We start from the raw sequence: 27,314 nt of genomic DNA, 5'->3' as shown, positions 1-27,314 counted from the left end.
ACACCAAAAGTACAAGCAACAAAAAGCAAAAATAGTCAAGTGGGACTATATAAAATAAAGACGCTCCTGCACAACAGAGGAAGCAATCAACAAAGTGAAAAGGCAAGCCATGAAATGGGAGAAAACATTTACAAACTATACACCTGATGATTGACATCCAAAATATACAAGGTACTCCTACAATGCAAAAGCAAAAGAATCTAATAACCCAACAAAAAAAACAGGCTAAGGATTTAAATAGACATTTCTCCAAAGAAGAAATACAAATGGTCAACAGGTATATGAAAAATGCTCAATATCACTGACCATGAGTGAAATGCAAATCAAAAGCACAAAGAGGTATCACCTCACACCTGTCAGGATAGCTATTACCAAAAAAAAAAAAAAGGAAAAGACAACAAGTATTGGTAAGAATATTGGTGGAGAAACTAGAACTCTTTATAGTTTGTGGAGATGCAAAATGGTGCAGCTGATACAGAAAACAGAATGGAGATACTTTCAAATATTAAAAATAGAAATATCATATGACCTAGATATCCAATATCTGGGTATTTTCCAAAAGGCAAATTTCAAAGAGATATTAGCATTCCCATGTTCACTACAGCACTATTTACAATGACCAAGATGTGGAAACACCCTAAGTGTTCACTGATGGATGAATGGATAAAGAAAATGTATTATATACATACAATGAAATATTATTAGGCCTCAAAAAAGAAGGAAATTCTACAACATGTGACAACACGGATGAATCATGAGGAACATTATGCCAAGTGAAATAAACTAGTCACACAAAGACAAATACTGCATGATTCCATATATATCAGGCATCTAAAATGGACAAATTCATAGCATCAAAGAGTCGAATGGTGATTAACAAGGACTAGGGGTAGGAAAAAATTGGAAGTTACTAACAAATAGGCATAAACCTTCAGTTAGGGTTCATAAGTTCCAGAGACCTGCTGTACATCATACCTCTACTCAACAATACTATATTGTACTCTTAAAAATTTGTTAAGTGTGTAGATCGTATGTTAAGAGTTCTTAATACAATAATACTGAAAAAAAGAAAAAAGAAGACCAAATCCACAGATTCTGAGCTGCCAACACTCCTATAATCAGCTGGTTCCCTGATGCTTAGTTGATGGCATTTCTTTTCCCATACATCCTGTTCAGGCAAATATCCCAACAATTACCTTATGGTTCTTTATTTTTCTAATTCTGTCCTCTTATTTAAAAAACAAGCAACAAGTTTTAAAGCTAACAAATAATATCCAGTATGGAGTTGATCAGCTTTTCTTTCTTAACAGACTAGTCAACAAAAACTTTGTTGATGAGGTAACAAATAACTTCACTTCCAAAGTTTTGCTTGATTCTATTAGGTCCTTTCTGGAGAGAAATCAAAATTATGCCAGAGTAATTCATGAGTGCATTGTCACTCAGTCATGTCCAACTCTTTGCAACCACGTGAACTGTAGCCCACCAGGCTCCTCTGTCTATGGAATTCTCCAGCTAAGAATACTGGAGTGGGTAGCTATTCCCTTCTCTAGGGTATCTTCCTAACCCAGGGATCACATCCAGGTCTCTTGCATTGCAGGCAGATTTTTTTTTTTTTAACCTTCTGAGCCACCAGGGAATTCATGAAGGTGCTACATATTGGAAAAGAAAGACAGACGCACCCATTCAGGAATAAAACAGGGATGTAATATTACCATTTTCCTAAGCATATAAAGTTAAATAAATCAGGTATCCTCATCCTTGTATCTTCATTATCTACGTGCAGTCTCATGGATTTTTCCTTACAATAGTGATCACCCTCTTTGTTTTCCATGCCCAATCTGTTTATCCTAATTCAGCCACGTAGTGTCTGGATTTTTGTTATAGTTTCCTAACTAAGGTCTCTGCTTATAGCTTCCTATAATTCCTCCCAGCACGTTACTACCAAACTAACCGCCACAGGTTAACACCTTGATCAAGTCACTTCCCTACTCCCAATTTTCTACTAAAAACAAAACAAAAAAACAGCCTAGCATTAAAGACCCTTTATAATCTAGACTCCAACTGTCTTTCAGGATTTATCTTCCTGTATTCCTTTATATAACTACCTACTCACATAACTTGACTTATTCACTGCCTCTAAATACTTTCCTACCTCCATCTTTTATATTCATACTATTCCTATACCTAGAATGATTTTGATCCATTTATCCCTATTAGCAAAGTATACTGTAGTAAAATCAGCCCATGACCCACCCATTTGTGGAATCCTAGGTGAGACCACTTTGATAGGTTGTTCCTACTCCACTGAAGCAATTAACACCCACCTGCCAAGTGGCTTAAGTCAGCCCTCCCTCTTCTGTGACTTTCAAGCAGGCCTCCAGAAAGAAAGGGAAAGGTCTGAGTATAAAAGTTGATGCTTGATATTTTGCACTTCTCTGTTCCAGTTGTTATTTTTAATTCTATTGATACCATCTACCCCTGTATCTTTGGTGCTTTAATATCTATGTTAACAATCCAGTATGGGCTGGTGCCACCAATGGGATGGAATTCTCCTGTCCTGCGTGCTCTCAACCCGTGATCACACTCATTAATTTAACATATATTTTTTGAGTACCTACATGAAGTACTACTGTCAGCACTAGGGACACATCAGTGAAAAAAGTCAGAAGTCTCTCCCCTCATGGAAGTTGTATCTAGAGGAGGAAAGAAAGACAATAAATTAAGGTAGGTACAATATACAGCATGTTAGTTAGAAGTTTTAGTAAGAAAAATAAAGCAGGAAAACGTGTGTGTGTGTGGGGAAACAGTTATAGTTTTAGGGTGACTAAAGAAAACGTCACTGAGGAAGTTTTAAGTAAAGAACTGAGAGATAAGGATTGAGCCAGATATACAGAAGAATGTCTGAGGCAAATGAACGACAAATAAAAAGGTCCTGAGTTGGAAGTATGATTGGCAGGTTCAAGGAAAAAACAAGGAGGCCAGTTAGCTGGAGCCAAGAAAATAAATGAATGAGATCAGACATAGTAGTGGGTCAGATTACCTATATCGGATCAGCAAACTATAGCCTATGGACTGAATCCAACCTACCACCTGCTTTTTAAAGTAAAGTTTTAATACCTCTACTTTCATGCTACAACAGCAGAGCTGAACAGTTGTGAGGCAAACTGTATGAGTTAGAAAACCCCAAATATTTATACTGCGGTTCTTTACAAAAAAGGTTTACTAATCTTCCAGATGCCTCAGTAGTAAAGAATCTGCCCACGATGCACGACACACAGGTTCGATCCCTGGATCAGGAAAACCCCTGAAGAAGGAAATGGCAACCCATTCCAGTATGATTACCTGGGAAACCCTATGGAAAGAGGAATCTGGCATGCTACAGTCCACAGGGTTTCTTTTACAGAATCACTTTAGCTGTTAGGCTCAGAATAAAGACAGCAAGGTAGGAAGTGGGGAGAATTAGAAAATTACTACAAAAATCCAGGTGGGCGATCATGGTGGCTTGGATCACACACATGGTGAAAAGTGTTAGATTTTAGATATATTTTGAATGCAGACCAACAGAATTTACTCTTTTATCAGATTAAAGTGTGGGAGAATCAGTAGTTAAGGATAACCCTAAGCGTTTTGGTTTGCCAAGAGAAAAAACAGAGTTCTCATATACTGATGGGGAAGGATATGTAAAGAGCAATTCTGAGAGACAAGGGAGGGAGCTTTACTGTTTGTCATGTTAAATGTGAGGAGCTTATTACTAAACAAAGAGAAATTTGGGGAGGTAGTTAGATCTATGAGTTTGGAGTTCAGGAAAGTTACAGAATGGAGATAAAAACTGAGGAGTCATCACTGTATAAATGACACCCAGAAACATGAGATGCACTCATCAAGAAAATGAACATATACATGTGTGTGAGTAACTATATATATATATGTGAGAATGAATTATATACATAAACTCCACAATTGAGCCACAGGACACTAAATGTTTACAAGTCAGGATATGAAGGGGAACTAGAAGACTGATAACAAATGGTAGAAAGATGAGGGAAAAAACCAAGGATGTGTGTTGACCTAGAAGCCAAGTGGAAAAGTGTTTCAAGGATGAGATCAACTGTGGTAAACGTTAAGTAAGATAAAATCTGAGAAATGACCACTGGATTCAGAAATCTGAAAGTCAATGGTGACCTTGGTAAAAGTAGTTTTGGTGGAGTGGTAGAAAGAGAAAGTCTGACTAGAGTGGGTTCGAGAGAATGGGAAGAAAGCTAATTGGAGACAGTGAATACAGACACTTATTTTAAGAAACTTTGCCCAAGTGAAGCAATTGGCCTTGCCTAAAAACATGAGGCATGCATCTATAATAATAGAAGAGAAGGTTGAATGTTATGGGCACAATTGCAGACAGGTGGATAGTTTATAAAAGTTCTCTCAATTTTCTCAGTAAAATAGGATGTAAGATCAAGTAAGAGTGAAGACAGGGAAGAAAGACTTGATTGTCTGAGAAGAGAGATGAAATAGCTTTTTGGGATTTTGCAACTCAACATATGGATTATGGACCAGCAGCAACTGTACCACCTGGGGACTGGTTGGAAATGTAGAATCTCAAGTCCTTGCTGAGCTACTAAATCAGAACCTGTTAACAAGATGCCCAGGTGATTTGCTTATACAGTAAAATTGGCTTAAAGCACTGTGGATATAGGAGACCAGGAGAGAAAACAGACCACAGAAACAGTATGACTACCAGGCAGTACTAAGATTAGTGATCATGAATTTAAAGCGGTACTAGTCATTCTGATTTGCATTTCTCTAATAACTGGCAACGTTAAGCATTTTCTCATGTGCCTTTTGGTCATCTCTGTATGTCTTCTTTGGAGAAATGTCTTAGATCTTTTGCCCATTTTTTGACTGGGTAGTTTGTTTTTTTTGTTTGATAATGAGTGTATGAGTTCTCTGTACATTTTGGAGATTAATGCCTAATTAGTCACATCATTTGTAAATATTTTCTCCCATTCTGTAGGTTGTCTTTTTGTTTTGTTTATGGTTTCCCTTGTGGTGCAAAAGCTTTGTTAGGTCCCATTTGTGTGTGTGTATATATATATACACACTAAGACATAAAGTTGGAATATTACTCAGCCATGTAAAGGAATGAAATAAGGCATTTGCAGAAACACGGATGGACTTAGAGATTATCATACTAAGTGAAGTTAAGTGAGTCAGAGAAAGACAAATATTATGTGACATTGCTTATATGTGAAATCTAAAAAAAAAAAAAATGAACTTATATACAAAACAGAAATAGATCCCACAGAAAATAGAAAACAAACTTATGATTACCAAACTGCCAATCTGTCCTTCCCCCACACCCCACTCCCACTTGGCAACCACAAATTTGTTTTCTTTGTCTGTGGGTCTGTTTCTGTTTCACAGAGAACTTCATCTATGTCATATTCTATATGCCATATATAAGCTGCATCATATGGTATTTGTCTTTTTCTGGCTTACTTCACTTAGTATGATAACCTTTATGGCATCATTTCATTCTTTTTTATGATCCATACTCAGTATCTTGTAATACTAAGTGAGAATTAAAAGGAAAACAGATATAAGTAAAATGCAGCCCTCCCTTCCACAAAAGGCTGTTGGGACAGGGAGAGAGAACGCAAATCATTTCCAATAAAGCAAAAATCATATAATAGGGATAGAGAAAATGCTATGGAAAAAGTTACAGAATAAGTCTTGCTGAGAGACAGCAGAAGGCTTTAAAGATTTCTTAAAAATAGTGTCAGCAAACATCAAAATTAGAAATCAACTAAACTAAAATTTGACTTATATATGTCTCTTATCTTTTCTATATAGTATTTCTCAGAAGTCAGGTGAAAAGTAAAAGAATTTAATATAACAAAGAAGAAAACATGAGAACCATTAAAAATTTTATCCTTAATTTGCAAGTAAAAACAAACCAAAAGACAAACAACCAATCATAATTGATAATTAGCCCCAAGTTAACCTTAAAACATATCTGAAGGAACATTCACTTTCACTAATGAAAAAAGAAATAAAAACAATTCCACCCAAACTTTCAAGATTGGAACTGGAGGGATATATTCTTCAGAAGAAAGGAGCATTCAAACCATAATCCTGAACTGAAATTTCTCTTTGATTATACTGCCTCCACAACACTGGAGGGGATGGGAGAGGGAGGTGGCCTTTAACACTGGTCCAGTTACGGGCAAAAGACTTTTCCTTGATTCCTCACAGCACAGGTGAAACAAAACTGGGACATTCACAAAATATGAGTAAAAGGCTAAAAGATGCAAAGTAGAATAAAATGAACAAAGGGAATGCCACAAATGTACAGGATACAGATTGTAAACTACCATTTATTTATCTTCAGTTTATTACCCAATAAATGTGTCCCTTCTTTCTCATTCTTAGTCATCATTCTTCCAGACTTCAAAAATAAATAAATTAATCTCAATAAGCCTTAACAGTCATGTCATATAAAGGAGAGATAGGTAAAAAGTCATTAATTAATTTCCCTCTTGTAACAGTAAGACCTTATATCCATAATATCCAATTCAGCTTTTGTAATACCAGTGGGCCTCTAATTATCAAGATAGAATTAAATTCAAAATAATTTTTAAAAACACAAATGATACTTTAGGCAAAGGAAAATATTCCCCAAAATCAACAAGTATGAAGTATTAAAGTATCCATTATTTGAAATCACATATTTATCATTATGTTTGAACTAGTGCTCTGTAAAATTACTCATGAACATATGAAACAGCTAATATTAAGTGGGTTTCAGATCTTACCAAATTGAGAAAAACTCCTAATTCTGTGAAATAACTATTTTATAAATGAAAAAAAAAAAACATTTAACAGGACCTCACAGGGATTCAGTTACAAAACTAAGGCTGAAGACTGTAGTGCTTATCTAAGGAATGGCTCTAGCATTTCTCCAAATAAAATCTACTTTAAATAAAGTCACTGAATCCACTTGTAAATTATTTCCCTTTGGCTGTCTCATTATTCAATATGCTTTCAAGGAACATGGTGATGAAAGAAGAAAAATACCTCTTTCTAACATAACCATACTGGCAAGAACATTAACATTATCAGTATTCAAAGAATGTCTTGGCAGGTTATAAACCTTCATAAAAAGAAGGAACACTAATCCAAGATGTCAAAATAGCAATAGTACTTCTCATAGTATGTGCAATATGATTGTTTGTAATGCAGAAAAAAATTTTTCAAATGAAGAGAAACCAATATTGCCATGTTTAAATTTTAAGCTAAGGCAAAAAAAAATTTCTCAGAAAAGCACATAAAGTATGATAAACATAAGCATTATTTGTAAGAGTAGAGCATAACTCAATGTTCAGAGAGATTTATGATAATGTGTTGATGCTATTTTTGGAACTTAAACAATATATTTAACATTTGAGGTACAACAGCATACTAAAAAATAAAAGAGTGAAATAATAATTTATACTAAAAGAAAAAAGCTTAGAAATATAACTGAGTCCATGATTTACTTGTGTAGGTAATACTTAATTTTACTACAAGACTTTATTTGGGCTATATTAGTAGGCACAATTTACTTTAAAGTCATAAGAAACTTTTAAATACAGCACTATCTTCAGGTCTCATAATCTAGCTCTATTTAAATACTCAATGCTAAAAACTGATGCCAAGACAGTGACATTTTACTTACAGTACTTGCACCTTCAGAAATGTCAAATTCCCCAAGAGGAAGGCAGAGCCAGTTACCTCAGCATGTGCATTAAAAAAAAGATGACTGATGAAACTTTTGATTAAACAAAGACTAAACATACTGTGTCCACAATTATTATAAAACTATTTCATGTGCTATTTTCCACTTGAAGGTTTTTACCTTCCTTTAAGCTTTTCATGTGGCTCTTCCTGTCCACAAACTGATTTATAATTTTATTGTAAGACTTTTGATAGTATTACATTACTTTAATAGTGCAATACTCTCCAAGATTTGCACTGCATCTGAAATTATTGAAGGCCACTGAGAGACCTGTGTTTGCTCAATATAAGCTCAGATATGGTGTACATGAAAAGTTATAAAATACATTGTATTGAAAAATACTACTTTCCATTTTCAAAAGAAAATACCTACACTGATGATCTTACACAGGTTGGGAAAATAATAAACTTATCCTAAGTTTAGAAGATATATATTTGACTTCAAATACTCATCTCCATTACATTAGACAATAATCTTATTTTATTCTTCTGTTTTCTCTTCCTCAAAACTTTTCTCTTTGGTTGTAGTCACTATTCTGCTATAAAAACGTAGCTCTTGTCTTCATGTTTTACCTTTCGCCATCTGTTTTCCTCTCCTGATCATTCTTTCTTTTGCCTTTGATATTTTCTTAACTTGGGTACATTCAACTTTTAATAACGAAATGTTCTTTGGATCAAGAGGTCATAGGGTTATTTATATTAGCAGGATGAGCCTCCATCCATCAACATCCTGAGGAATTCTAGCATGATAGAGCTGGAAGAGATTTCAAGGTATCATTTGGTTGAGCTCTATGCCAGCAGTAACAGGTGGCTGACTATTCTTAATGTTTTTCTTTCTTTTTTATTTTTTTAGGATGACTAAAAATTCTGATCATAAATATTCCACTGTAATTTGGTTTAATATGAGAATCTTCTTGGACTTCCCTGGTGGTCCAGTGGTTAAGAAGCTGCCTGCCAAGGCAGGGGATGTGGGTTTGATCCCTGGTCTGGAAAGACTCCACATGCTGCGGGGCAACTAGGCACACCCAGCACAACTACTGAGCCCACACGCCATGACCACTAAGCTTATGCACTCTAGACCCCACAGGCCGCAACAGGAGAAGTCACTGCAACGAGAAGCCCAGGGACTGCAACTAGAGAAAGCCTGCTCGCAGCAATGAAGACCTGGAGCAGCCAAAAATAATTAAATTAAAAAACATATGGATACAGGAAGCTTGGGGCTGGTGCACTGGGATGACCCACAGGGATGGTATGGGGAGGGAGCTGGGAGGGGGGTTCAGGATGGGGAATACGTGTACACCCATGGCAGATGCATGTTGATGTATGGCAAAACCAATACAATATTGTAAAGTAAAATAATAATAAAATTTTTAAAAAAGAAAAGAAAAATGGAGATTAAAAAAAAAAAACATATGGAATCTTCTTAATAACAAGCATAAAGACATGGAGTAGAAAGAAAACTGGATGAAAAAGTGCTTGGATCTCAGTAGAATTACTTACCGTAAAATAGAAAACGGGGCTTCCCTCATCTGCCTGCCAATGCAGCAGACACAGGTTCGATACCTGATCCAGGAAGATTCCACATGCCACAGATCAACTGAGCCCATGTGCCAAAACCATTGAGCCTGCGCTCTAGAGCTCGGGAGCCAACACTACTGAGCTCACATGCCACAACTACGGAAGCCCACATGCCCTAGAGCCCATGCTCTGCCACAAAATAAGCCACTGAAACGAGAAGCCCGTGCACCGTAACTGGCGAGCAGCCCTTGCTCGCTGTCACTGCAGAAAAGCCCATGCAACAACAAAGACCCACCACAGCCACGAATAGAGATAAAATCAGGAAAACTGCTAGTTGATGTTTAAGAAGGAAATTTATTAACAAGAACAATTCCTTAGATCATTCTGAGCTTCCCTATACAAATAGAGGTAAGGCTGTCTACCCTACAAGGTTATTCTAAGTGCTCTGAAACCTAGAAAAGAACTACACAATGTAATATAGTATTAAAATACAAAGACAAAACAGTAGAGTGTGAAGAATCTATACTCAGTAGGCATGTAAAGTTTCAAAACCAATCTCAACATTTACCAGCTGTGCAATACTGAGCAAACCTCTCTAAGTCCAGTGTAGAGGACCACTGCAAGTTGATATAATGTCTCTTCACTCGGCTGCTGCTGTGGAGTACAGGAGTTTCATGAAACTAGCACAGGCACTGGCCCTGTGCACACCCTCAATAAATGTTACCTCTCTACTCCCCACCAGGTTTACAAACTTCTACTCTCCTTACAGTAAATATTTTGAGGTGCACATGTAGAATTTTATGAAACAGAACATTCAGAAGATATGTAAACCTTCCTTTCCCCTAAGATTTATCAAGCAACAAGAGGAATTCCTCATCAGCCCTGCTTTGAAAAATGGAAAGAAATGAGTAGAGTTTCCTTTAAAAAGCAAACACAAAACTCTTCCAAAGAAGAAACCATTTAAAATAAAAGGAAGAAAATATCACTAAACAGTGAACTTTTTTTTTTCATTTGTTTGTTTTTATTTTTATTTTTTTTTTCATTTGTTTGTTTTTAAACAGTGAACTTCTTAAAGGAAAATAACAAGTCTCAGTCATCTTCATATTTAGGAAGCACTCAAACATTCCTTGGATGAAAAAGTCTCTTGATGGAATAACTTATCTTAGAAATTAAAAAATAAAAGGTTCAATCAGATTTCATATAGATGTGAGGTAACAAAGATGCTCTTTATACAATAAAGAAAAAAACTAAACAAATGTGGACAAATTTTGAAAGACTCTTACACATCTGATTTAGACAAAATGCACTGTCCCGTTACTACGTCACGTATCAAAAAATTCTGTAGAAAGTACAATAATGCTTACCTTGTTATGTATAAAAACAATCCTTACATCAGGTTTAAGTATACCATAGCTTATAAGGAGATCTTGAATCTTTTTAATTTCATCTTTACATTTTTTAGCAGTTGAGTAAAATTGCTTTCTTACAGGTAGATTCTTAAATAATCGTAAAGCAGTTACAGTTGTACCTGTTGGCAGATAAGAAGAAAGCATATTTAGATGTAAAAGGAACCTCACAGATCTTCAAATCCACATACAATCAGTAATTAACTCCTTTTATTACTGAAGGCCATTTCTCTTCAAACTGTGGGAACCCAAAGAAGGCTCAACTGTGTGAGCTATTCTGATCTCTTGCTAGGCTCTCCTCTTTCTAACAGGTCTGACCCATTAAGTATGATCTCTTTTATGTGGGCTTCTCACGTGGCGCTAGTAGTAAAGAACCTGCCTGACAATGCAGCAGACTTAAGAGCTGTGGGTTTGATCCCTAGGTTGGGAAGATCCCTGGGAGGAGGGCATGCCTTACCCACTCCAAAATTCTTGCCTGGAGAATTCCATGGACAGAGAAGCCTGGCGGGCTACAATCCACAGGGTTTCAAAGAGTCAGATATGACTGAAGCAACTTAACATGTGTGATCTAAATAGGAATAATCTTATTTCTACCACTACTGAAAAACATGGGCTTACTGCTGATAGAATGTAGTATCTTAAGAAATCTGCTGATATTCTAACTACCTGGGAATGATGCTTATTCTGCACTTTAAAACATACAGATGATATAAGGCTACACAGCATATGTATAACCTTAATTATTCAAGTAAAAATTCTTATCTGATGTGCAACACCATTAATTATCAGAGAAATGTATATCATAATTACAATGAGGTATCACCTCTCACTGGTTAGAATGGCCATCATTAAAAAGTCTACAAATAATAAATTCTGGAGAGGGTGTACAGAAAAGAGAATCCTCTTACACTGTTGGTGGGAATGTGAATTGGTACAGCCACTATGGAAAACAGTATGGGGGTTTCTTAACAAAAGCTACCGTATGATCTAGCTACTCTGCTTCTGGGCATATATCCAGAGAAAACTCTATTTCAAAAAGATACATGTACCCCAATGTTCAAAGCAGCACTATTTACAAAAGTCAAGACATGGAAGCTACCTAAATGTCCACTGACACATGAACAGATAGAAAGTGGGGTGATAAGGGAAGTCCGAGATGGAGGGGATATGTATACATATAGCTGACTCACTTTGTCATACAGCAGAAATTAACAAAACACTGTAAAGCAATTATACACCAGCACAATTAAAAAAAAATAAAAAAGAAGATGTAGTACACACACACACACACACAATGGACTGAGCCAGAAAAAATAAAATAATGCCACTTGCAACAACATGAATAGACTTAGAGATTATCATACTAAGTGAAATAAATCAGAGAAAGACAATGTATGATATTACTCATATGCAGAATTTAAAATATGACACAAATGAATTTATTAACAAAACAGAAATAGACTCATGAACACAGAAAACAAATCAAAAGGAAAATAGCAAGACGGAGAGAAAATCAGGAATTTGGGGTGAGCAGATACAAACTACTATATATAATACAGGTAAACAACAAGGTCCGACTGTACAACACAAGGAACTATATATTCAGTATCTTATTTATAATAACCTATAATGGAAAAGATATGAAAAAGAATATATATGTGTATAACTGAATCACACCAGAAACTAATACAATATAAATCAACTATACTTCAAGTAAAAAAATTCTTATCTGAAATAATATCTAATTGCCTGGTTTAATTTATCTCATCTTCTGAAATATGCAAAACTAGGATAATGAAACAAAAGCTTTTTTTTTAAATTGTGAACTTATTTAACCAAAAACTTGAGGGGTGGGGTCAAGATGGCAGAGTAGGATACAGAGCTCACTTCCCCCTACTAACACATCAAAAATACATCTATGTGTGGAGCAGTTATCACCGAAAACAAAATGGAGACTGGCATTCAGACTCTTCCATAACCAAAGGTGTAAGAAAGACGCACGTGACACTGAATGCAGGGGAAGGGACGCAAGTCCGTGCAATTGCCCGCCCCTTCCGAGAGAGGGCGCAGAAGAGGAAAGCGCACACGGGCCCAGAGGCCCTTCCCAGGGAACAATCAGCTGGAACCAGTTACTGGGCTCCCTATCCCTGGGGTCCAACACCAGGAAGGTGAGTCCCTTCAGGTGGTTTCAAAACCAGTGGGACTGACAGGCTCTAAGAAACCTAGACTCCACTCATGAAGAGTGAGCAGATGCTTGCTTACTCCTGAAATAGGACAGAGGGAGCAGGTCTCTGGCCTGTTTCCCACTACCACCTCAGCACACACCTTGGACGAGTTGAGCAGCCACTCTGGCACAGCTCCACACTATAACAAGGGCTGCCTTAGCCAACGGAAGTGCACAGTTGCAGGGGACCAGCGTGGCTTGAATCTGGGGCAGCATCCAAACAGGTCAGGGGCAATCGTTGCTGGTGCCTGCAAAGGAGGTGGACTGGGAACAGTCTGGAACTCTGACTGGTAATAGGGCATCCACGGTGCATGCCCAGTCCACACAGGGCATCTGCCTTGGCCCTTCCTGCTCCACAAAAGAGCTCCACATTAGGGCAAGGGCTGCCCTGGCTGTGGAGAATGTAGTTGTAGAGGGTGGAGCTGGCTCAGGCCCGAAGCAGCATCTGAACAGGGAAAGGCAACCACTGTGGGCACTCCTGGAGAGAGTGGATCAACAGCAGTCTGGTACTCTAAAATGGTGCCAGAACCACAGGGCATGGACCCCAATCCATGACAAGTGCCCACACGTGCTCCTCTTGCTTCAGCCCCCCTCGAGGGCAAGTGTGCCAACGCTGGGAGGGGGAGCACACATACTTAGAGAAAACAGAGCCAGCTCAGACCTGATCCTCAGGCCTTGTATTCCGGCAACACGGAACCTGATCTCATCCACAATCGGGTGGTATTGGTCACTAGGCAGAGAAGCCCCAGCTCACACTTGACTCTGTTCCAGCCCATCTGTCTGTATCCCTAGACCCAAATAAGCTGAAAGCTGCCAGCACTCCGTGGAGGAAGATGTAATCGTGTTCATATAAAACCCAGCTCTCCTACCAAAGGCACCTGGTACTAACTAGGGATGACCCAACAGACACCCCTACAAGACTGCAATAGGTAACTGTTTCACCAAGTTTCATAGAGAAACAGAAAAGTAAGCAAAATAACAAGACAGAAGAATTTGCTTCAGATGAAAGAACAAGACAAAACCCATGAAAAAAAAAAAAAAAACTACTAATGACACTGGTAAATAATTTACTAAATAAAGAATTCAAAGCATTACTAATCAGAATGGTAATTGGACTTGGGAAAAGAACAGATGAACACAGTGAGAACTTTAACAAGGAACTAAAAAAAGAAAAAAGTCAGAACTGAATACAATAACTGAAATGAAAAATACAGTAGAAAGAAATAACAGTGGACTTGGTGATACAGAAGAACACTTTTTAAGTGGTATGGAAGACAAAATAATAGAAATCACCCCATTAGAACAACAAAAAGAAAAACAAATTTTAAAAAATGGGAAGAGTTTTTAAGAGACCTCTAGGACAACAACAAACATATTAACATTTGCTTATAGGGTCCAAGAAGGAGGAGAGAGAAAAGGGTTGAAAATATATTTGAAGAAGTTATGGCTGAAATTTTCCCAAACCTGAAAAAGAGATATCCAAGGACAGGAAGCATAGACGGTTCCAAACAAAATGAACCCAAACAGAGGTACATCAAGACATATCATAATTAAAATGGGAAAGGTTAAAGATAAAGGGACCCACTCCAGTGTTCTTGCCTGGAGAATCACAGGGATGGGGGAGCCTGGTGGGCTGCTGTCTATGGGGTCGCAGAGAGTTGGACATGACTGAAGCGACTTAGCAGTAGCAAAGATAAAGGGAGAATTCTAAAGGCGGCAAGTGAACCCTCATAAGGCTCACTGGATTATTCTGTAGAAACTTTGCAAGCAATCAGGGACTGGCAATGATATATTAAAGTGCTGAAAAGAAAAAACCTACAACCTAGATATATTACTCAGCAAGATTATCATTTAAAATTGAAGGCAAGATAAAGAACTTCTCAGACAAGCAAAAGCTAAAAGAGTTCATCATAAACTCTTAAAAACAACCCTAAAATATATGTTAAAAGATAGTTTCTAAGGAAAAGGAAAGGTTACAACAAGAAAAATAAAAATCTATAGGAAAGATAAAATCCTACTATACAAATATAGGGGATTCCCTGGCAGTCTAGTGATTAGGACTTGGCACTTTTACCACTGAGGGCCCGGATTCAATCCCTGGCTGGGGAACTAAGATCCGACAAGCTATATGGTGCAGTCATAAAAAAAAAAAAGAAGGAAGGAAACCCCAAAACCAAAACAAAAAAATTCACAAAAGCAAATACATAGTAAAGGCTACAGATCAACCACTTACATGATATGCACTCATCTTCTCCTGCAAGAACACCAAAACTGCAATCACCTGCTGAACAATCATCAACAGGATAATGTTGGAACCCACCAAAAAAAGATACCCCACATCCAAGGGCAAAGGAGAAGCAACAAGACAGTAAGAGGGATGCAACTGCATTCAAAATCAAACCTCATAGCTGCCAGAGACTCCTGGAGGGCATGAACAAAACCTTGTGTACACCAGGACCCAGGGAAAGGAGCAGCGACCCCCATGAGACTGAGACAGACCTACTTGTGAGTGTGAGGGTCTCCTGTACAGGTGTGAGTCAACAGTGGTGTGCCGCAGGGACAGGGGCTCTGGCAGCAGCAGTCCTGGGAGGTAACACGTGTGCGGTAAGTCCTTCTGGAGGAGGTCGCCATCAGCCCCACTGCAGAACCACCAGGTGGACAATCACATAAGTGAAAGTGAAGTCGCTCAGTCATGTCCGACTCTTTGCAACCCTGTGGACGGTAGCCTGCCAGGCTCCTCCATCCATGGGATTTTCCAGGCAAGAATACTGGAGTGGATTGACATTTCCTTCTCCAGGGGCTCTTCCCTACCCAGGGATTGAACTCCGATGTCCGGCATTGTAGACAGACACTACCATCTGAGCCACAAGGAAGCCCGATCCACAAACTGGAGAACAATTATCTCTGGTGGAGGCACAGGTCAACAGTGGCCTGCTGCAGGGTCAGGGACACTGACAGCAGCAGTCATGGGAGGCACAGTGTGCAGGCGAAAGTCCTTTTGGAGAAGGTCACCATTGCCCCTATCATAGTTTGGCCTCAGCCCAAACTACAGGAATGGAACACAACCCCACCCATCAGCAGAAAGTCAGATTTAAGATTTACTGAACACAGTCCTACCCACCAGAGCAAGACCCAGTTTTCCCCATGGCCAGTTCCTCCCATCAGGAAGCTTACACAAGACTCTTATCCTCATCCATCAGAGGACAGACAGAATGAAAACCACAATCACAGAAAACTAACCAAACTGATCACATGGATCACAACTTTGTGTAGCCTAAAGAAACTATGAGCCATGCTGTATAGGGCACACAAGACAGACAAATTATGCTGGAGCAGTCCCACAAAACATGCTCCACTGGAGAAGGCAATGGCAAACTGCCTCAAAGTTCTTGCCTTGAGAACCCAATAAACAATATGAAAAGGCAAAAAGATAGGACACTGAAAGATAACTCCCCAGGTCAGCAGGTGCCCAATATGTTATTGGAGAAGAATGGAGAAATAACTAGAGAAAGAATGAAGAGACTGAGCCAAAGTAAAAATAAGACCCAGTTGTGGATGTGACTGGTGATGGAAGCAAAGTCTGATGCTGTAAAGAACAATATTGCATAGGAAGCTGGTCCATGAATCAAGGCAAATTGGAAGTGGTCAAACAGGAGATGGCAAGACTGAACATTGACACTTTAGGAATCAGTGAACTAAAATAGACCAGAATGGGGGAATTTAATTCAGAGGACCATTATCATATCTACTACTTTGGGCAAAATCTTTTAGAAGAAATGGGAGTAGCCCTCACAGTCAACAAAAGAATCGAAATGCAGTACTTGGATGCAATCTCAAAATTAACAGAATGAGCTCTGTTCATTTCCAAGGCAAACCATTCAATATCACAGTAATCCAAGTCTATGCCCTAAACACTAGTGCTGAAGAATCTGAAGTTGAATGATTCTGTGAAGACCTACAAGACCTTCTATAACTAACACCAAAGATGTCACAAAAAAAGATTCCCTTTTCATATTAAGGGATTGGAATGCAAAAGGAGGAATTGAAGAGAAACCTGTAGTAAGAGGCAAGTTTGGCCTTGAAGTACAAAATGAAGCAGGGCAAAGGTTAACAAGAGTTTTGACAAAAGAATGCACTGGTTCCAGCAAACAGCCTCTTCCAACAACATAAGAGATGACTCTACACATGGAAAACCACGAGATGGTCAATATCAAAATTGGGTTGATTATATTCTTTGCAGCCAAAGAAGAAGCTCTATACAGTCAGCAAAAACAAGACCAGGAGCTGACTGTGGCTCAGATCAAGAACTCCTTATTGCAAAATTCAGACTTAAATTGAAGAAAGTAGGCAAAAACACTAGGCCATTCAGGTATGACTTAAATTAAATCCCTTATGATGATACAGTAGAATTGACAAATAGACTCAAGGGATTAGAACTGATAGACGGAGTCCCTGAAGAGCTATAGAAAGAGGTTTGTAATATTGTACAGGAGGCAGTTATCAAAACCCTACCAAAGAAAGAGAGATGCAAAAGGGCAAAACCATACTCCTAGGAGGTCTTACAAACAGCCGAGAAAAGAAGAGTAGCAAAAGGGAAGAGAGAAAAGGAAAGATATACCTATCTGAATGCAGAGTTCCAAAATGAGAGATAGAAAAAGCTTTAAGTGAACAATGCAAAGAAATAGAGGAAAAGAACAGAATGGGAAGAGATCTCTTCAAGAAAATTAGGGATACCAAGGAAACATTGCATGCAAAGTAGGCACAAAAAAGGACAGAAACAGTACAGAGCTAACAGAAGCAGAAGATATTAAGAAGAGATGGCAAGGATACACAGAAGCACTGTACAAAAAAAGCTCTTAAAGACCCAGATAACCATGATGGTGTGATTACTCAGCTAGAGTCAGACATCCTGGAGTGCAAACTCAAGAGGGCCTTAGGAAGCATCACTAGGAACAAAGCTAGTGGAGGTGATGGAATCACAGCTGAGCTATTTCAAATCCTAAAAGATGATGCTGCGAAAGTGCTACACTCAATATGCCAGCAAATTTGGAAAGCTCAGCAACACAACTGCACTCATTTCACATGCTAGCAAGGTAACGCTCAAAATTCTCCAAACTAGGCTTCAACAGTACATGAACCGAGAACTTCCAGATGTTCAAGATGGATTTAGGAAGGGCAGAGGTACTAGAGATCAAACTGCCAACATCCCCTGGATCACAGAGAAAGCAAAGCAATCCCAGAAAAACATCTACTTCTGCTTCATTGACTATGCTAAACCCTTTGACTGTGTGGATCACAACAAACTGTAGAAAATTCTTCAAGAGATGGGAATACCAGATCACCTTACCTGCCTCCTGAGAAATATGTATGTAAGTCAAGAAGCAAATGTGAAAACGAACTGATTCAAAATTGAGAAAGGACAACGTCAAAGCTGTATACCGTCAACCTGTTTATTTAACTTATATGCAGAATACATCATGTGAAATGCCAGGCTGGAAGAATCACAAGCTGGAATCAACATTGCTGGGAGAAATATCAATAAACTCAGATATGCAGATGATCCTTCCCTTGTGGCTCAGCTTGTAAAGAATCCACCTGCAATGCGGGAGACCTGGGTTCAATCCCTGGGTTGGGAAGATCCCCTGGATGCAGATGATACCACCCTAATGGCACATAGCAAAGAGGAACTAAAGAACCTCTTGATGATGGTGAAAAAGGAGAGTGAAAAAGCTGGCTTAAGACTCAACATTCAAAAAGCAAAAATTATGACATCCAGTCCTATCACCTCATGGCAAACAAACGGGGAAAAAATAGAGTGACAGCCTTTTATTTTCCTGGGCTTCTAAATCACTGTGACAGCTGACGGCAGCCATGAAATTAAAAGATGCTTGCTCCTTGGAAGAAAAGCCATGACAAACCTAGGCAGCATATTATAAAGCAAAGATATCACTTCCCTGACAAAGGGCCATATAGTCAAAGCTACGGTTTCCCAGTAGTCATGTACAGATGTGAGGCTGGACCAAAAGAACACTGAGATCTGAAGAAGTGATGCTTTCAAACTGTGGTGCTGGAGAAGACTCCTGAGAGTCCCTTGGACAGCAAGGAGAACAAATTAGTCATTCCTAAAGGAAGGCACAGAAGAACTGTACAAAAAAGATCTTCACGACCAAGATAATCATGATGGTGAGATCACTCACCTAGAGACAGACATCCTGGAATGGGAAGTCAGGTGGCCCTTAGAAAGCATCATTATAAACAAAGCTAGTGGAGGTGATGCAATTCCAGTTGAGCTATTTCAAATCATGAAAGATGATGCTGTTAAAGGGCTGCACTCAATATGCCAGCAAATTTGGAAAACTCAGCAGTGGCCACAGGACTGGAAAAGGTCAGTTTTCATTCCAACCCAAAGAAAGGCAATGCCAAAGAATGCTCAAACTACCACACAATTGCACTCATCTCACACGCTAGTAAAGTAATGCTCAAAATTCTCCAAGCCAGGCTTCAGCAATACATGAACCATGAACTTCCAGATATTCAAGCTGGTTTTAGAAAAGGCAATTTCTAACCAGAGATCAAAATGAACCAGACAGCAAATAGCCAACATTTGCTGGATCATCGAAAAAGCAAGAGAGTTCCAGAAAAACATCTATTTCTGCTTTATTGACTATGCCAAAGCCTTTGACTGTGTGGATCACAACAAACTGTGGAAAATTCTGAAAGAGATGGGAATACCAGACCACCTGACCTGCCTCTTGAGAAATCTGGATGCAGGTCACGAAGCAAGTTAGAACTGGACATGGAACAACAGACTGGTTCCAAATAGGAAAAGGAGTATGTTAAGGCTGTATATTGTCACCCTGCTTATTTAACTTCTATGCAGAGTGCATCATGAGAAACACTGGGCCGGATGAAGCACAAGCTGGAATCAAGATTGCCGGGAGAAATATCAATAACCTCAGATATGCAGATGATACCACCCTTATAGCACAAAGTGAAGAGGAACTAAAAACCCTCTTGATGAAAGTGAAAGAGAAGAGTGAAAAAGTTGGCTTAGAGCTCAACATTCAGAAAACGGAAATCATGGCATCTGTTCCCATCACTTTATGGGAAACAGTGAAAACAGTGTCAGACTTTATTTTTGGGGGCTCCAAAATCACTGCAGATGGTGACTGCAGCCATGAAATTAAAAGGCACTTACTCCTTGGAAGGAAAGTTATGACCAACCTAGATAGCATATTCAAAAAGAGACACATTACTTTGCCAACAAAGGCCCATCTAGTCAAGGCTATGGTTTTTCCAGTAGTCATGTATGGATGTGAGAGTTGGACTGTGAAGACAGCTGAGCGCTGAAGAATTAATGCTTTTCAACTGTGGTGTTGAAGAAAACTCTTGAGAATCCCTTGGACTGCAAGGAGATCCAACCAGTCCATCCTAAAGGAGACCAGTCCTGGGTGTTCATTGGAAGGACTGGTGCTGAGGCTGAAACTCCAATACATGGGCCACCTCATGTGAAGAGCTGACTCACTGGAAAAGACTCTGATGCTAGGAGGGATTGAGGGCAGGAGGAGAAGGGGACGACAGAGGATGCGATGGGTGGATGGCATCACCGACTTGATGGACATGAATCTGAGTGAACTCCGGGAGTTGGTGATGGACAGAGAGGCCTGGTGTGCTGTAATTCATGGGGTTGCAAAGGGTCGGACATGACTGAGCCACTAAATTGAAATGAACTGAAAGGAAGGCAATCCTGAATATTCATTAGAAGGGACTGATCCTGAAACTCAGGCTCCAATACTTCAGCCTACTGATGCAAAGAGCCAACTCACTGGCTGAGAAGGACAAAAAATTTTTAAATCAACTATAACTATATACAGGATATGGAATAAAAATGAAGATGTAAAATATGACATAAAAAACAGAAAATGTGGGAGAAAGGAGTAAAAATATGTAGATTGTTTATAATGTGTTTGAACTTAAATGATTACCAGTTTAAAACTAGTAGATATAGCTACAGGTCAACATGTATAAACCCCATAGTGAAGTCGCTCAGTCGTGTCTGACTCTTTGTGACCCCATGGACTGTAGCCTACCAGGCTCCTCTGTCCATGGGATTATCCAGGCAAGAATACTGGAGTGGGTTGCCATTTCCTTTTCCAGGAGATCTTCCCAACCCAGGGATCGAACCCGTGTCTCCCGCATTGCAGGCAGACGCTTTACCATCTGAGCCACCAGGGAAGTACATATACACCCCATGGTGGTTACCAAATTGAAAACTGCAATAGGAGTTTCCTGGTGGCCTAATTGTTAGGATTCCAGTCTTTAACTGCCACAGCCCAGGTTCAGTTCCTGACTGGGCAACAGATCCCACAAGTTACTAGGTGCAGCGAAAAGAAAGAAAAAATATATAGGGTGGCTGACTGAATTAAAAAACAGGATCTAACAACATGCTGCTTAAAAGAGACTCACTTCAGAGCTAAAGACCCACATAAGCTGTAAGTGAGAATATGGAGAAAGATATTTCAAGCAAATAATGACAAGAAAGCTGGGGAAATAATCCTCATGTCAAAAAACATTTTAGCACAAAATCTATAACAAAAGACAAATAATAAAGGAATCAGTGTAAAAGCAGGGCTTAACGTGCATTAACATATATGCCCCTAATATAGGAACACCTAAATACATAAAGTAAATACTAACATATATAACTGGAGGGGGAAGTGGCAACCCACTCCAATATTCCTGCGTAAACATCCCATGAACAGAACACCTTGGCAGGCTACAGTGCATGTGGTTACAAGGAGTCAAACACGACTGACCAACTAAGCACAAACACAACATATATAAATGGAGAGACAGACAACGATACAATAATAGTAGGGCACTTTAAAAACCCACTTACACCAATCATCTAGAAAATAAATCAATAAGGAAACAGTAATGGGTTGGCCAAAAAGTTCCTTCTTCTTCTTCCTTAAGTTAAAAAAAAAGACACATTTTTCATTTTCACCAAGAAGTGAACAATGTATTCACTGTTTTGTTCCACTGCTGCTGCTGCTGCTGCTGCTGCTAAGTCGCTTCAGTCATGTCTGACTCTGTGCGACCCCATAGACGGCAGCCCACCAGGCTGCCCCGTCCCTGGGATTCTCCAGGCAAGAACACTGGAGTGGGTTGCCATTTCCTTCTCCAAGGCATGAAAGTGAAAACTGAAAGTGAAGTCGCTCAGTTGTGTCTGACTCTTCATGACTCCATGGACTGCAGCCTACCAGGCTCCTCCGTCCATAGGATTTTCCAGGCAAGAGTACTGGAGTGGGGTGCCATTGCCTTCTCCTACCTTCTGCCATTTTTCAGGCAACTTCATAATTTCATCTTCCCTAAACTTATCTTTTGAACAAAGAACTGTTTCAAGCGCCTTTTACAGTCTTCCAGTGAACTGAAATTTTTTCCATTAAGAGAATTTGTAAGCCAAAACAAATGGAAACCTGAAGCTGCAATGTCTGCTAAACGTGGGAGATGAATCAGAACTCCTCAGCCAAGCTGTAACAACAGTTTTGCCTGGTGATCAAATAAACATGGTCTTGTGCTCAAAATTCTCCAAGCCAGGCTTCAGCAATATGTGAACCGTGAACTTCCTGATGCTCCAGCTGGTTTTAGAAAAGGCAGAGGAACCAGAGATCAAATAGCCAACATCCGCTGGATCATGGAAAAAGCAAGAGAGTTCCAGAAAAACATCTATTTCTGCTTTATTGACTATGCCAAAGCCTTTGACTGTGTGGATCACAATAAACTGTGGAAAATTCTAAAGAGATGGGAATACCAGAACACCTGACCTGCCTCTTGAGAAATTTGTATGCAGGTCAGGAAGCAACAGTTAGAACTGGACATGGAACAACAGACTGGTTCCAAATAGGAAAAGGAGTTCGTCAAAGCTATATATTGTCACCCTGTTTATTTAACTTATATGCAGAGTACATCATGAGAAACGCTGGACTGGAAGAAACACAAGCTGGAATCAAGACTGCTGGGAGAAATATCAATAACCTCAGATATGCAGATGACACCACCCTTATGGCCGAAAGTGAAGAGGAACTCAAAAGCCTCTTGATGAAAGTGAAAGAGGAGAGTGAAAAAGTTGGCTTAAAGCTCAACATTCAGAAAACGAAGATTATGGCATCCGGTCCCACCACTTTATGGGAAATAGATGGGGAAACAGTGGAAACAGTGTCTGACTTTATTTTTCTGGGCTCCAAAATCACTACAGATGGTGACTGCAGCCATGAAATTAAAAGACGCTTACTCCTTGGAAGGAAAGTTATGACCAACCTAGATAGCATATTCAAAAGCAGAGACGTTACTTTGCCAACAAAGGTTCGTCTAGTCAAGGCTATGATTTTTCCTGTGGTCATGTATGGATGTGAGAGTTGGACTGTGAAGAAGGCTGAGTGCCGAAGAATTGATGCTTTTGAACTGTGGTGTTGGAGAAGACTCTTGAGAGTCCCTTGGACTGCAAGGAGATCCAACCAGTCCATTCTGAAGGAGATCAGCCCTGGGATTTCTTTGGAAGGAATGATGCTAAAGCTGAAACTCCAATACCTTGGCCACCTCATGCGAAGAGTTGACTCATTGGAAAAGACTCTGATGCTGGGAGGGATTAGGGGCAGGAGGAGAAGGGGACGAAGGAGGATGAGATGGCTGGATGGCATCACTGACTCGATGGACGTGAGTCTCAGTGAACTCTGCGAGTTGGTGATGGACAGGGAGGCCTGGCGTGCTGTGATTCATGGGGTCGCAAAGAGTCAGACACGAATGAGCAACTGATCTGATCTGATCTGTGTTATTCTGATGGAAGACTATGCATTCCTTGTTGACTGATTGTGGTCACTTTATACACAACATATTCTTTGGCTGAAGACTGGCCTTTGGTGTGGTTGTTGGTGGTTCATTTCACTTGCCCCATGTTCTCTTCTGTTCCACATTACTGTACAATAATCCACTTTTCATCATCTGTCATAAGTCATTTTAAAAACGGAACATTTTCACATGTAGAAATACGGTCAAGAAGATTTTTTTTTGCTTTGGAATGCAAACATCAATATGACAAGCTGGTACAAATGATATTCAATGTTGATTTGGATATTCTTTGTATGATGGCTATCTCCTGCATTGAATAACATTGACTGTTCTCAGTTAATGTCTCAATTTGATTGCTGCCAACTTCAACTGGCCTACCCAACTGTGGAACATTGTTCAGTGAGAAATCTCCAGCACAAAACTTTACAAACCACTTTTGACATGTTTAATCAGTCACAACACCTTTCCATACACTGCACAAATCTTTTTTTGCATTTCAGCTATGTTTTATCTTTTGTGAAACAATACAGCATAATATGCTGAAAATGTTGCTTTTTTTCTCCCATCTTGAATATTAAAATGGCTATACAAAAATTCACCAATATTGATAAGCTTCTTAAAAACTGTATGCTGAAATGACTCAAAGATTTAAGAGAAAGAAATAAGAAAAAAATTTAAGAGAACAGAAATTATATCAAACATTTTTCCTGACAGCAACAATATATAACTAGAAATCCATTACAGAAAGAAACTGGGAAAAACGCAAACCACATGAAGACTAAACCACGTTATGAAAAAACCAACAGATCAATGAAGAAACTAAAAAGGCAATCAGAAAATACCTTGAGACAAATGAAAAAAAAAAAATTTCTCCAAAATCTACCCAATACAGCAAAAGCAGTTTATTATTTTTTTTTCAAAAGCAGTTTAAAAACAGAAGTTTACACAGATACAGGACTATTTCAAGAAATTAAAAAATCTCAAATAAACAATCCAAACGACCATCTAACGAATTAGAAAAAAGAAGAACAAGCAAAACCCAAATCAGCAGAAGGAATGCAATAATAACACTCAGAAAGGAAATAAAGAATCCAAGAAAACAATAAAAAGATCAATGAAACAGAAAATTGTTTTCTTAAAAACACAGACAAAATTGATAAGCCTTCAGCCAGGTTCATCAATAAAAAGAGATTTTAAATAAATAAACTTAGAAAATGAAAGAAGAGAAACAGAGATAAAACACACACATACAAGACAATAGAGATACAAAAAAAAAAAAAAAGCCACACAATAAGAAAATATTGTTAACAGTTATATATCAACAAATCAGACATCCTACAAGGATAAATTTCTAGAAACATATAATCTTCCAAAACTGAACCAGGAAAAAACAGACAATCTAAACAGACTGATCACTAGTAATGAAACTGAATTTACAATAAAAAAAACTTTCAAGCAAAAATTTCCAGGACCAAAGAACCTCACAGGTGAATTCTACCAAACATATAAAGAAGAAATAATACCTATCCTCTCAAACTATTCCAAAAAACTGAAGAGGAGGGAACACTCCCAAATTCATTTTATAAGGCCTCTGTTAACCAGATACTATAAAAATAAAATTATAAGCTAATATCTCTGATGAATATAGATATAAAAGTCCTCAACAAAACATTAGAACCAAATTCAACAGTATATGAAAAAGGATAATACACCATGATGAAGTGGGATTTATTCCAGGGATGTAAGGATGGTTTGACACCTGTAAATCAATCTATGTGATATATACCACATTAACAAAAGGATAAAAATCACATGACAACAGACACAGAAAAAGCATTTGGACAAAACTGAACAACCATTCATGATAAAAACTCTCCAAAGCTGGTATAGAGGGAAGTTATATTAAAATAATAAAGACCACTGATGAGAAATCCACAGCTAATACCATGCTCAAAAGAGTAACACAAAGATTCCAAATCTTGCCATTTCTATTTAACATAGTATTGGAAGTGCTAACCACAGCAATCAAACAACAATAAGATGACCTGATATTATACATAGAAAACCCTAACGTCTCCACTAAAAAACTACCAGGACTAATAGATGAATACATTAAACTTGAAGGATACAAGATTAATATACAGAAATGTGTTGATAATAATGAAACAACTAATAACTAATAATTAACTATCAGAAAAAGAAAATAAGAAAACAATCCTATTTAAAATTGCATCAAAAATACCGAGGAGTGGTTTCTGGTTCAAGATGGCGGAGTAGAAGAACATGAGCTCATCTCCTCCTGTGAGAGCACCAAAATTGCAACTAGCTATTGAACAATTATCAACAGGAGGATACTGGAACCCACCAAAAAAAGACAGCCTAAGTCCAAAGACAAAGAAGAAGCGGCAGCAAGATAGTAGGAAGAGTGCAATCACAATAACATCAAATCCCATACCGGCCAGGTGGGTGACCCACAGACTGGAAAACATTAATAGTGAAGAAGTTCTCACACTGTTGTGAACGTTCTGGACCCCACGTCAGATTTCCAAGCCTGGGGATCTGACAAAGGGACTGGGAATTCCCAGGGAATCTGACCTTGAGAGCCAGGGGATTTGATGATAGGACTTCCAGAGGACTGGAGAAAACAGAGACTCCTGTCTTGGGGGGGCACAAACAAAATTTTGCATGCACCAATAAATACCCAGAGGACAGGGGCACTGACCCCACAGGAAACTGAACCAAGACAACCTGATGGCGCTGGAGGCCTCCTATGGAGGCATGGGTCGGAAGGGGCTCACCACAGGGACGGGGCACTGGAAAGGCCCCCTTGTAAGAACCTTTTGGAGTTTGCCGTTAACCCTACCACAGAGCCTGCAGACCCCAGGGCTAGGTTGACTAGGGCAAACAAGTACCAGGGAGGGAGTGAAATTCCGCCCATCTGCAGGTTAACTGGATTAAAGCTCTACTGAGCAAGGCCCTGCCCACCAGAGCAAGACCCAATTCTTCCCATCACCAGTTCCTCCCATCAAGAAGCTTACACAAGCCCCTTAGCCTTAGCCATCAGAGGGCAGACAGAAGCAGCGGCGAAGCAGTGTCACAGAGGCTAACACAAAAACCATTATCACAGAAAGTTAATCACAATGAAAAAGCAGGAAGTTATGCCCCAGATAAGGGACACAATAAAACCCCATAGAAACAACTAGATGAAGTGGAGATAGGCAACCTTCCAGAAAAAGAATTCAGAATAACCACAGTGAAGATGATCCAAGATCTCAGGAAAAGAATGGAGGCAAAGATTGAGAAGTTGCAATCAGTTCAGTTCAGTCGCTCAGTCATGTCCGACTCTTTGTGACCCCATGAATCGCATCACGCGAGGCCTCCCTGTCCATCACCAACTCCCGGAGTTCACTCAGACTCACATCCATCAAGGTGGTGATGCCATCCAGCCATCTCATCCTCTGTTGTCCCCTTCTCCTCCTGTCCCCAATCCCTCCCAGCATCAGAGTCTTTTCCAATGAGTCAACTCTTCGCATGAGGTGGAAGTT

General features: G+C 39.1%; 1 protein-coding gene across 3 annotated transcripts in view; it reads right to left on the bottom strand.

Moving 5' to 3' along the window:
• Positions 1–27,314, bottom strand: part of PMS1 (PMS1 homolog 1, mismatch repair system component) — a 110,441-nt gene that overhangs the window by 44,250 nt on the left and 38,877 nt on the right. For 2 of the 3 annotated variants that reach the window (XM_014476319.2, XM_070359550.1), the window contains exon 5: positions 10,656–10,819. In XM_014476319.2, the coding sequence (XP_014331805.2) occupies positions 10,656–10,819 (164 nt within the window). Of the gene's footprint in view, positions 1–10,655; positions 10,820–27,314 lie in introns of those variants that run through there. The other variant, XM_070359570.1, reaches the window with a different exon arrangement.

The sequence above is a fragment of the Bos mutus genome, chromosome 2 (genome assembly GCF_027580195.1).
Source record: "Bos mutus isolate GX-2022 chromosome 2, NWIPB_WYAK_1.1, whole genome shotgun sequence".
NCBI lineage: Eukaryota > Metazoa > Chordata > Mammalia > Artiodactyla > Bovidae > Bos > Bos mutus.
Note: the sequence above shows the minus strand (reverse complement) of the source record. Positions and strands in the feature narration are given on the sequence as shown.